At 34.6% G+C, this 11,747-nt stretch overlaps 2 protein-coding genes and 2 long non-coding RNA genes across 4 annotated transcripts; 2 read left to right on the forward strand and 2 right to left on the reverse strand.

Annotated features, from left to right (window-relative positions):
- The first annotated feature begins 674 nt into the window (after positions 1 to 674).
- On the forward strand, positions 675 to 2,037 carry LOC113360972. The gene is made up of 3 exons (XR_003364892.1): positions 675 to 868; positions 984 to 1,026; positions 1,731 to 2,037. It is a non-coding gene; the product is annotated as an uncharacterized LOC113360972 (long non-coding RNA).
- Positions 2,038 to 2,181: 144 nt separating this feature from the next.
- Positions 2,182 to 3,242, forward strand: LOC113360973. Its single transcript, XR_003364893.1, has 5 exons — positions 2,182 to 2,315; positions 2,403 to 2,444; positions 2,636 to 2,741; positions 2,837 to 2,896; positions 3,017 to 3,242. It is a non-coding gene; the product is annotated as an uncharacterized LOC113360973 (long non-coding RNA).
- Positions 3,243 to 4,341: 1,099 nt separating this feature from the next.
- LOC113359076 lies at positions 4,342 to 5,415 on the reverse strand. Its single transcript, XM_026602767.1, has 2 exons — positions 4,951 to 5,415; positions 4,342 to 4,692 (listed from the first exon to the last, which is right to left on the reverse strand). Exons 1-2 carry the CDS (start codon positions 5,413 to 5,415, stop codon positions 4,342 to 4,344), a joined length of 816 nt encoding a protein of 271 aa, XP_026458552.1.
- Positions 5,416 to 6,399: 984 nt separating this feature from the next.
- LOC113355416 (GDSL esterase/lipase At2g42990-like) lies at positions 6,400 to 7,980 on the reverse strand. The gene is made up of 3 exons (XM_026598273.1): positions 7,469 to 7,980; positions 6,886 to 7,375; positions 6,400 to 6,761 (listed from the first exon to the last, which is right to left on the reverse strand). Exons 1-3 carry the CDS (start codon positions 7,862 to 7,864, stop codon positions 6,559 to 6,561), a joined length of 1,089 nt encoding a protein of 362 aa, XP_026454058.1. The 5' UTR covers positions 7,865 to 7,980; the 3' UTR covers positions 6,400 to 6,558.
- Positions 7,981 to 11,747: the final 3,767 nt, after the last annotated feature.

The raw sequence follows: 11,747 nt of genomic DNA on the forward strand, positions 1-11,747 counted from the left end.
GAAACAGAGAAGCCACTAAATAAACTTTGATTAGCTGCTTTATCCATGAATCTAGAAAAACCTTGTCTTACACCTCTAGTACTAGTGAAGTATCCGAATGAAAACCCATTAATAAGAACCGAAAAGGAAGAAGTAGAGTAGCAAAACCTCAACCAATCACACCATTTCTTGCTGAAACTCATTTGTTGTAATACAAATTCAAGATATCTCCAGTTCACTAGTCCAGAAAGGGGTATTAATCACGCTTTTAAATGACAGATTAATTACGTGAATAATGTTTCACAAATAAATCATGTCATATAACATGAAAATTGTGGGGTCCATCATTTAACGTAAATAAACTGTCATTCTCAAACGTGATATTTTGCTAGGTGTGTGATTTTATAATGAACCCGTAAGTGACAGAATGAGTCCGACACATACATTAGGTTTTTTTACACCCACCTCTAGTCTTCTATGGCCTACCCAGAAGTGGCTAGCCACCTATAATGCCATGTTTCCATCTCAACTCTCATTGTCTCTCGTTCTACTACGGTCCTATCCGAGTTCGGCTGTGATTAGTATCTCCCTCTCTCCCAAAACAAACAAAATAAACCCTAGCTATCTTGCAGTCGGCCTCTTCCATCATTTCCTTTCTCTTTAGCTCACAGCCAGAACCTTACAGCCAAACTCGATCTCTCTTTCTCTTAAAATTTTGTTCCCTATCATAACTCGATCTTCATCTTTCTCGTTTCGATCGACGTTTGCAGTTTTGGCTACTTGTTGCAGTACTCATTCTTTTAAGCAAAAAAACCAGTTTTTATCTGGTGGATTTCGATAATGAAGATGATCATATTATCTCATGGGTCTTCTCTAATCCTATTACCAGGTCAAGATAGAAACAAGAAACTTCGATTAATCCAACTTCCACCAGATTTGGTTTTGAATTTTAAAACCCTAGATTTTTATATGTAGGTTGATCTTTGTTTCTTTTTTCTTTGTAGGAATATTAATTGGATTCAGAAACAACCTAATGGAAACGATGAGGTAACCGTTTCTTCAATTATCGGGGAATTATATATGGGTTTGGGAATGGATTGTTCAAAATTCTTATTTTGGGTTATATGTTTGTGGTTAAGGATTGTAATTTGGGTGATGTTATGGGTTTGATCTGTTTTTCAGCTAGCACCATTACTAATTGAACGGTGACTCTATTGTTTCGTGTATTTGTTGATTATATATGAGTTTTGTAAATGAATTACTATATGAGTAAAATGTTTAAGGTCAATTTATGGTTTTAATTCTAGTCAGTAGTAGTGGAATTTTGATTGAATAATGGTGGAGAGCTTGGTACAGATCTTGTTCCAAGGATCAAATCAAATCATGTAAAATAATATGTTGTGAACCAGGGTATAATATTTTAGATTGATCTGGCTTTGAAACCAACTATAGGTGTTACTCTATTGATGTGCTAAAAACCTGCTCATATTGGCATCTACAATATATAATTTAGGAAATAGTTTAACATAATAAGCATTTGTGTTTTGTAGTCAAGCTATACAAAGAAAACCTAACTATAGATAGTATATAGTGCTTCATTTTCCCCTTGATTTCACTTCCTATAGTCCTATTGCATATAACCCAAGTTTCCACCATGGATTGTCTACTTATTGTTATCTTTTCCCTTTTCATTTTGTTATCTTGGCAGAACATGGGAAGGTCATTGATGGTTTTTTTTCTGTCCATGGCAGGTAAGTTGACAGTTTTATTGCATTATGTTGTCATGCTTTCCTTCTGTTTTCACATGGTGAAAATACTTCAACTATCAGTTCAATCTTGCAATTTGACATACTATATATGCTTTTCAATGCTTTGCAGGCAAGTTTCAGACAGAAATTGAGAAGAGTTGGGCAACTGAGATTATTTCTAGAATAAACTTGAGGTTGGGAAATACTGTTCGATAGTGAACTCTCGATTCAAGTGCTTGTTTTCTCGTTCTCAACCGGTTAAGCTCTTTGTTGCATCATCACCCGACAGAACTTCCCTAGCACACTTTTGAATTTGTCAAATATACAACGGTATTAAATCAGTAATGCACTAACCATGTAATTTTCTTGGAATTGTACCCGACCCTTACATGATTCACCTTTTATGGTATAGAAAACCAACCAACTTTAGTGCCTTTGGTTTTCCTCTCTCTCTCTCTCTCTCTCTCTCTGTATTTGTTCTTTTTTCCTGGGGGATGTGTCATGTGGCTAGTAGCAGTAACAGCAGTATGTTGTGAGGCAGAGCTATGGAAAATAATATGTTGTGAGGATGTTGCTTGTTATAAACAGGTTTGTTTTGACATGGCATTCCTAGATAATTGTTTGGATCTGTCCTAAGATGCAGCAACTGACTATATATCATTGATTGGGAGGCAGGGTTATGAGCTATTAGGTCAGATGGAGCCATATATCAACAAGGTATGTTTTCTTAGAAGGCTATTGCTTTATGTAAAGTTGTGGTAATTTCCCTTGATTAGTTGCGTTATGAGTTTGACTTTCATCATGTAAAGCCATAGATATACAACTGGGAGCTAATATTAGTCGATTCCAGGATAGTTATATGCCTCACAGCTAACTGAATAAAATTTCCTTGTCGTTGTTTGATGCAGATTACTAGTACCGATAGCAAATGTTGCAGCGGTGGCTACTGATCCCATTATGGTAACTTTTACTAGTGATCTTCTGTGTTGCAATTGTACTTATAGTTACATTCAGGTAAGGACAACAATCTATAAGGTGTCTGCTAGTATTTAAATCAAATACCATGCTAATTGAGTTTTATTTGGTATGCTTTATGTTGTGGATATTAGGTTTTCTGAACTTGTTGGACCCAACTTGGTCCATGGATCTGCCACTTTTACCTTAGAAAGGTAGTACAACTTTTACATATGCTCAATGCGAACTGTTTGCATTCTAGTTCCTGTAACCTCTTGATCTCCTTCCATTTTGTTCTCAATCTTACACTCTTTTTCAAAAATATATTTTTGTAGGAACATTGGCGTTGTAACAAAGCTTCTTTTTACTACAAGAAGCTCAAGAGGTCGTCAATTTATGCTCAAGCTGGAAGGGAAGCTAGCTAGGAAGGAGCTTAGGAGGCTTAAAATGGTCTTCGAAGTTGTGTATGAGGTATAGTGCGATGGAGATGGAGATGGAGTCCTTGGTGATGTTTTAAGAAGAGGTGACATGATTAAGTGGCCAAATAGCAAATGGCAATGTGACAGAAGATTGAATTCAGTTTTAATGTTCAATGTATGACTTTGGGTTGCTAGATATACCTTTCAATTTGTAGTCGGAGATTCTACATTTTAAACGCTATGTTGGGAAATTAATAAGATTTTGTTTCATTTTCAGAACTTTGTTTCATGTCCAGATTCACTTGAACTGAAATTAATTTCAGATGCATCAAATCTGAATCTGATTGATTACAAAAGTCTGAATATAAAAGTCTGAATCGGTAGCCAAAAAATGACGGAAGATGCTATTATTATGAAAATGTTTTTTTATCAACCGTTATTTTATTTTACATATAATATTCGTGATACTTAATAATAGATCATGTGTGTGATTTAAAGTCACAAAGTTTATTCGTTATATTTAATAACGTTTTTTATTTGTTATTTATAAAGAGTCACACCAAATAAATAGCGGTTCGAATAACAGATGGAAACCGTGATAAATCATGTTTTATAACAGACTTCATCCGTGATTTATAAACCCTTCTGGACTAGTGGTTTATTCTGTCAAAAGCCTTCTCAAGATCAATTTTGCACAAAATTCCAGGTTTTCCAGACCTAAGTGTGGAGTCCACCAACTCATTAGCAATTAATGTACCATCAATTATTTGCCTACCTTCAATATATGCACATTGCACCGGAGATATGAGCTTATCCATAACAAGTTTAAGCCTTGTAGCTAGAACTTTTGCTATGATCTTGTAGACGCTGGTAAGAAGACAAATAGGTCTACAATCATTTATAGTTTCAATATGATCTTTTTTAGGTACAATAGTAATGAAAGTAGAGTTATGTTTAGAGTTGATAGTACCTGTAGTGCAAAATTCGTTTACCGTACTCATAATATCTTCCTTGATAAAACGCCAACTCTTCTGAAAGAAGAGTATAGGAAAACCATCCGGACCCGGAGCTTTATCATTAGCTAAATCACTGATAGCATGCAAAACTTCTTCTTCAGTAAAATTAGCTTCTAAAATAGAAGCTTCCGTAGAGGTGATAGAATCAAATTCAATCCCCTCTAAATCATGTCTTATAGCTTTTTCTTCAGTAAATAGTGTTTTATAGTACTCCACTATATGATCTTAAAGCCTTCCTCTGTCAGAAACCAATTCATCACCAATGTAAAGTTGTCTGAGTCTGTTGTGTCTTCTTCTAGCAGATGCGTTACTGATGAAGAATGATGTGTTCCTATCTCCTTTTTGTAACCATTTAGTATTTGATTTGATTTTCCATGCAGTTTCCTCCATCTTTGAAATCTTCTCAAACTCCACTTTGTTCTGAAGTTGCATAATCCGCTCCTCTTCATTAAGAATATTATCTTCCGCAAGTCCATCAAGTGTTTGAATATCATAGAGAATAGCATTCATCCTCGTGTTGGTGTGACCAAATACCTCTTTGTTCCAGATTTTTAGCTTCTCTTTAAGTGCTTTTAACTTCAACCATAGCACAGTGCTAAGACTACCCGCAAAACAAAAAGAAAGCCACCAATCTTCTAATAATTGTAAGAACCCATTCTCCAAGAACCACATAACTTCAAACCTAAAAGGACTAGGTCCCCATGATGGGTCGGAAATATCTTAAAGGAGTGGGATGTGATCAGATGTGGGTTTGTCTTTGGCTAATTGGGTAACAAACGGGAAGTGTTTTTCAAAGGATGGGGAGATAAGAAACCTGTCTAATCTGCACATTACCGGGTTTGCTTGACCATTTGACCAAGTGTATCTTGCTCCCTTTAGAGGCAGGTCAATCAGGTCATGTTCAACTATGAAATGGTTGAACTTCTGCATACTTCTTGTAATCTTCTTACAATTCTTCTTCTCAGCATACTTGGTTATTGTGTTGAAGTCGCCACCAATACACCAAGGAAGATTGATCCAATATCTACAAATATTATCAAGCTCAATCCACAAATCAGTTCGCTCAACAGGTTTGTTCGGCCCATAAAAATTCGTGAGAACCCACTGAAAGTTTTCAAGCTTGTTTGTACAGAGCATTGAAAGAGTATAATCACCAGCGAGTGAGTCAGAAACTTCCAAAAAATCATTATCCCAAAGGATTAATATACCACCCGAGCTCCCTACAGATTGCTGTAAAGTCCAGCCAACATTCTTGTATCCAAAAATCTGCTTAATGTCCAAAGATGAACAATGCATCATTTTTGTTTCTTGAAGAATTATAATGGGAGCTTTAATCATATGTATCATCTTATGCACTACTGTCCTTCTATATCTAGAGTTTAGACCTCTAACATTCCAAGTTAGGATCTTAACACTCATTTGGAACAGTATTTTCCCCTAGTGGCCTTCTTATTATGTGAGTAAGAAGAATATTGATCAAAGAGGACGATATATCTGGCCTTCTTATTATGATTTTCGGCATAAAAAATGTTAGAATTTTTTACTTACTACATTAAGATATTTTCTTTTTGTAACTTATGGTAATATTTTGATAATTATAGGGAAATGAAGCTAAGGAAATAAAATTTTATTAATTTGTTGAAATATTTTGTCCATAAATATCCATTTATATTTATGATTTACATTATTAGTTTGCATAAAAATATTTTGAACGTACATACAAAATTTCTAAAACATCAATGAACCAAATACGTGCTTAATTTGGTCATACCCTTTTTTAACATTTGCACTCTGTCAGGCACAACAAGTCTGATGATCATCTTGATGACTGTAATGATAAAAACAGTCGTTATATACGTGCTCAAGTACAAAGAGACTTGGTGCATCAAACAGGAAGAATTAACACTTCTCTGAACTTCCTTGATCTTTGCGACGGGGTTGAATCAACTGATCATTTGTTGCTTGACTGCTCTTATGCAACAGAGTCGCAGAGGTGTGAAACGACTTTGAAAAGGTGGTCCTATACATTACCCAGATCTCCATTAATAACCTCACTAAAAAAGTAGGCATGTATTTCCATCGATTTTAAAGACACCAAAAATGTAAACTAATGGGTTAGGTTTATTATCTTTCTCCTTTTTATTTATGAAAGTGATTTGGTTTGTTATAATTCATGGTTGGAGTTACGTACGTACGTCAACCCAATATCAACTGCTTCGACTGGTATATCTTTACAGTATATGCCCCACTCAACTACCAGAAAATTTCATGAAACAAGAGAAAGAAGAGACAAGAATGCACGAATATGTTATGCCATTTTGAATGGACGTCAACCAAACCTCCTTATGGATGTAGAGTTATAATACATTTTATCATCGGGCACATGTGCACCGGAAATTATAAACCTGAAAATTCCATATAATGTTTTAGAATTTATAAATCTCAAGATTCTCCTACGAACTCAGCAAGGCTTGTTTTCAACAAGTAATCGGTCACGATCTGATTCAGTGTCTCGGTACCATGGAATGCGTCCCAAAATACATATTTGGTTGCATCTGTACACGATAAGGAGTTGTCTGCATGGCATAAAACACCCATCTCGTATATTCCGGTGCCGCAGCATCCAACTTCTACTGTCTCCAGTCCTACAATCACATTGGGAATGGATATTTAGTCAAACTCACCTGTTCTATATTTGACCGATTCAATAAAAGATAGGTTATACTACATGAATCGGAGAACTAAAAAAATGAAGAAAACTGAACTCACCAAAAACTTCAGGCTTCTGAATGGCTTCTAGAATAGGATCATAAGCATTTGAGAAAACTGGTCGAAACCCCACAAGTAGATTTCTCAGTTTGGTTACTAAATTCTTAATCTTTTCACTAAAATCTAGAGCCAACTTATTATAATCTTCTTTGCAAGCATTCTTTGACTTGAGATTTGTAGCTCTTTCTAAGGGTAAACACCCCATTGGAGGCAACCCAGCTACGGAGACTTTCCGAGCACCCAATATATAAAGATCCATGAGAAAGTTCCGTGCAATACTGAGAAGCAAATCTTGGTATTCGTCGATTGTAAAATGTGCAGACCGTCGAGGACCGGCGAAATAATTCTCAAGAAAATCGTTGGTTCCTATACTTACTACATATAATGCTTCATTTAAAGTCTCCATGGCCTTTTCTTCACCCAAAAAACTGATTAATTTTTCTTTATATTCCTTAAAATATTCCACTTCTTTCCATAGAGGTATCACCGACTACATTAATCAAATTCAAAGTATCAGACGAATGCACTATGTATACTACTCTTTAATTTATCACTTTTTTAAGAATTTTTCATCAAAACTTACCATGACATCAGAAGTAGCATTATCGTAACCGGATCCGGCAGAAGCAAAACAAACTCCAGTAGCAAAATCTTTTATACTATACGTTGGATCCAAATAAGCAGGTACAACCGGTTTCAATCCAAAAGCTTCAGACATGAAATCAGGCGATATTCTTCCATTACAAAACCGTCCGGTTGGTTTGCCACCTTCGAAATCACGACCATAAGGCTCAAAATTACTTCTTGCAAGTGTTGGAATAAAATTGTTGTTTCCTGCATCAACCGATGAATCTCCAAAAACTATTATTGCTGTAACTTTTCCTGCTTCTACTACTCCATTATTGCTTGCACATAAAAGTAGTAGTACCATGAATGATAATAAAATGGATGATGATGATAAAATATTACATTGCTCCATTTTAATCAAAATCCAATCCCAAGAACAGTGAAGAAGTGATCAGATATGTAAGTGACAGATATTAATGTGTTTTAATGATGTAGTTCAATTGTAGGTGAAGCTGTTTGGTTTGGCAAAAATGCAAAAGCCAAAAACTGTTGGGGGAGGAAAATATTAATTATGTTGAGTCCACCATGCCCGTGCCATTTGAAGGGCATACATGCCTGTTACATTAATTTTCATGTGCATTGTGTACACCCTTATTATTAAGTCACCTATATAAAGTGAGGCACACCCATACATATACATGATGTATGTTTATGTCTAAGCATGTAATTCATTTATTTGAGTCTTACATGCTTGGGACCATTTTCATCAAACAGTGGTTTTAGATGAAAGAAATCAAGCATTGGTAGTGGTACTCATTACTCTGTTTCAGTAGTTATTTTCATATATATCACCCTGCTTTTCTAGTTTGTGGTTGTACTAATCAATGTGTAGGCTAATATAATGCCGTATAGCTTTTCAGCTAGGTGTACTGCATCCCATAACGCAAATATTTTGTTACATCTTAGCAGGAAATTACGTAATCCGATTTGCAAATTCATTTAAAAGAAAAAAAAAAAAGATTTGCAAACTCAAAAGATATATATACTGCTCCACTTAAATTTGATTCTTATTATTAGTTTACAGTTTTTCAGATGGCAAATCGGGATTTTATTAGGAAGAGATACACAGGGATCATTTCTATGGACTAAACGAGTAAAAATAAGTCAAAAACCGAATTGGTGTAGCTATCCAAAAAGGTGGAGCCCAGCTTATCTCAACTCTCAAGGCTTCCCGCCAACTCTGTGTAACTTTCGTTGGTTTGCCCAATTCAGATTAAAAACTTTCGTTGGTTTGCCGAATAAATTAAAAACTAAAAAAAAAAAACAGAATAAATAAGCAAAAGAAAAAAAATCCCAATTGAACACGAATCTACCGCGGTGTAGATGTGCCCAATTCAGATTTTGATTCAAAATGTTAGATTTTGTCAAATTTTAATCATAAAAGGAAGATTTTGAATTAACCATACGGAGGATTTTGAATTAAAAATCCGAAGTGACAGGGAAAGATAAGGGAAAGATAAAGGAAAGGAAAAGATTTTGTGCCACAAAGTCCCGTTTTGAATACACAAAATTGGTTAAAAAGATCAAAATCTATAATTCTTGGGTGGAAAGGACACTTAGATTTTGATATTGTTTAAATGGGCAAAAATATAAAAATAGTCAGGATGTAAACAGTTTCATCCTGCCAATTTTCAAATACTTTTTCTTATTTTTTAATTTACACAGGATGCATCCAGTTTCATCCTAGCTATTTTTTAAGTTTAAGCAAGGATGAATCCAGCTTCATCTTTGCTAAAAAAATTTTTGTCCATTTCATCCATACTAATTTTTACTCGTCCATTTGAACCATGTTTTAAAAATATCTGGACAAATGACCCATTTTCCGTTTTGAATAAGTAAAAGTTGGGGTATCTGGCACATTTTGGGTAAGGTCAGATATTTTAATTATTACATAGAGATGTTTTCAGTCATGTTGAAACATTTTGATTGAAATTTGTTAATTGACCCAAAACAAAAAAAAAACAAAAACGAAAACAAAACAAAAAATTCATGTTACCTCAGAAAATTTGGATTAGAAGGCACGCAAATTCTAAGTCACGAATAACATTTTGAGTAGTGATACAAATTTTGAGTCATGTAAAGGCTTGTAATGGAATTAAAAGAGGTGCAGCCAGTACGAGGATTAAAACCACGTGCTAAAGGTTTGATGGCGCTTAAAGCCCATTTTGCATCTCCTAGCACGGAGAGATTTATTTTTCTTTTTTTTTTTTGCACCATATCCTTACAATCGTGGCTCCTCCATTGGTTCGGTGGCAGGCTATCGTACCGAAAAGCTACATATACTAGAAGAATTGAGCCTAGTCGTTTAATTCATAGTGATCAGTGCCATGGTGTTCCCGAAGAGAAGTTGAGAAAAGAGAAAGAAGGCAAAACAAAGAAAACAATAATGGGAAATCAATCTTTTTGTTATTTAAATGCTTCAACAATGATATTTATATATTTAATATCTGCAGGTTATTGTGTTGTTGAAATTTGGAATCAAGCATATGAAGAATGAGTTAAGAGATTGTAGTGTAATATCTTTATCTTTTAATTCTTGTATTCTCCATATTCACTAGAGTTTTGTCACTAAAATTGACAAAAGGGGAGATTGTTAGAGCATTGCTCGGTTGAACCCGCCAAATATTGGTATGTAAAGATGGGTTGTAATATTAGTTACAAAAGTAAATTTCGCTTGATTAGATTACTAGAGTCACCTTCTTTAAGTTGGACTAGAAAGTCTGGAAATATTGAGACATACAAGTATTACTCTGAAGTCCTGGGGAATCCGAAAACGTATCGACAACAACGAACACATCATCCTTCTGCTCGAGGTTAGTAATAGAAGACTTGACTTGTTTCATTTTCTATCTATGTTACTTTCAAGTCGTTTAGATTGAAATCATAACATGCGAAGTTATATATATGAAACTTTAGTATTACAGACTTGATCATTTTACTATGATCAAAGTGTCAAGGAATAATATACAAGTTAAATCACAACTTTGGTATATTGAATTACGAAATTTAACTCTTATCTTTCGAACTTCGTAATTGCGATACATGCACTATCTTTGTAACTTATCAACAGATTGTGTAATGATCTTAGGATTGATTTCATACCTAGAAAAATATGTTTAATTATACGAGTTTAAGGAAGTAAACTTGCGAAACTTGTTTCATAGGTGAAATGAATCGATGGGATTGGAGGTCCAATTTCTATTGGAGATCTATTACAAGACCGATCCCTACCTATTGGGGATCTATAGCATGACCGATCTTTGTTAGGGATCTCTAGCAGGATCAATCCCAAAACAAAGTCATATTTACGGTTTCACGTATTCTTTAGGGATTGTGTGATTTTCAGAATATGGGGTTGTTATATAGGAAAGTTCAAGATGTCGACATAGTGAGTAATTTGAGCATGTGTAAAATCTTATCTCTTATTGTTCAAGGATATTCATTGATACTCAAGGTGAGATCCTAAACCGAAATGTTTGAGAATCTTCTATTAAGATTTTCGAATATATGTGTTTTATTTTTCCAGCAAGTAAAACATATCTCTAGAAGATATATTAGTAAAGTATACTTGTATACTAGCTAATATTGAGTTATCATCCATGAGGGATTTTGGTATATTAGTTGGATATTAGGCAAAATCGAAAATTGGTGTTTATTTCATATCTTTAGAATATTTTCGGTTATGGAAATTCGTTGGTGCCCAAACTACCTTGGTCAATAAATAACGAAGTTTTTCCCTCTTGCAAAATCATCTTGACGCAAGCACTTCATCTTTTAGTCACCGCGGTAGCCGACTAATAGTATTACTTGTAATTTTATCTTGGAGAGGAGAGTAACCTAATTAGGAGAAATATCTAGTTTAAAGGCTTTTGTGGGATCAAGAAGCGTCTAGATAGTATCGTTGGTGGGAAAACAGAATTCGCGTTGTTCATAGTTTTCGAATATTAATTTGGTTGACTAACGATGGTTAGATCTTGATTGCACCTAGTTTGATTATTTTTCAGAGAATTGTGAGATCAAGGTTTAACGGTAGTTCAAATCAATTTTTAAATTTGACGATAAAATTGTGATAATCCATTGTTAACAGACTCCGTTAAGTGCGAGATCGATCGTAAGTGGAATAAAGTTTATTTGTGTAGGTACATTGAAGATTTGAAGACAAGAAGATTTATTATTGGTTTCCTATCTTTGTTTATCTTTTGATAGACATCTTATTGATAGTCGCACAGATCGAC

The sequence above is a fragment of the Papaver somniferum genome, chromosome 3 (genome assembly GCF_003573695.1).
Source record: "Papaver somniferum cultivar HN1 chromosome 3, ASM357369v1, whole genome shotgun sequence".
Lineage (NCBI taxonomy): Eukaryota > Viridiplantae > Streptophyta > Magnoliopsida > Ranunculales > Papaveraceae > Papaver > Papaver somniferum.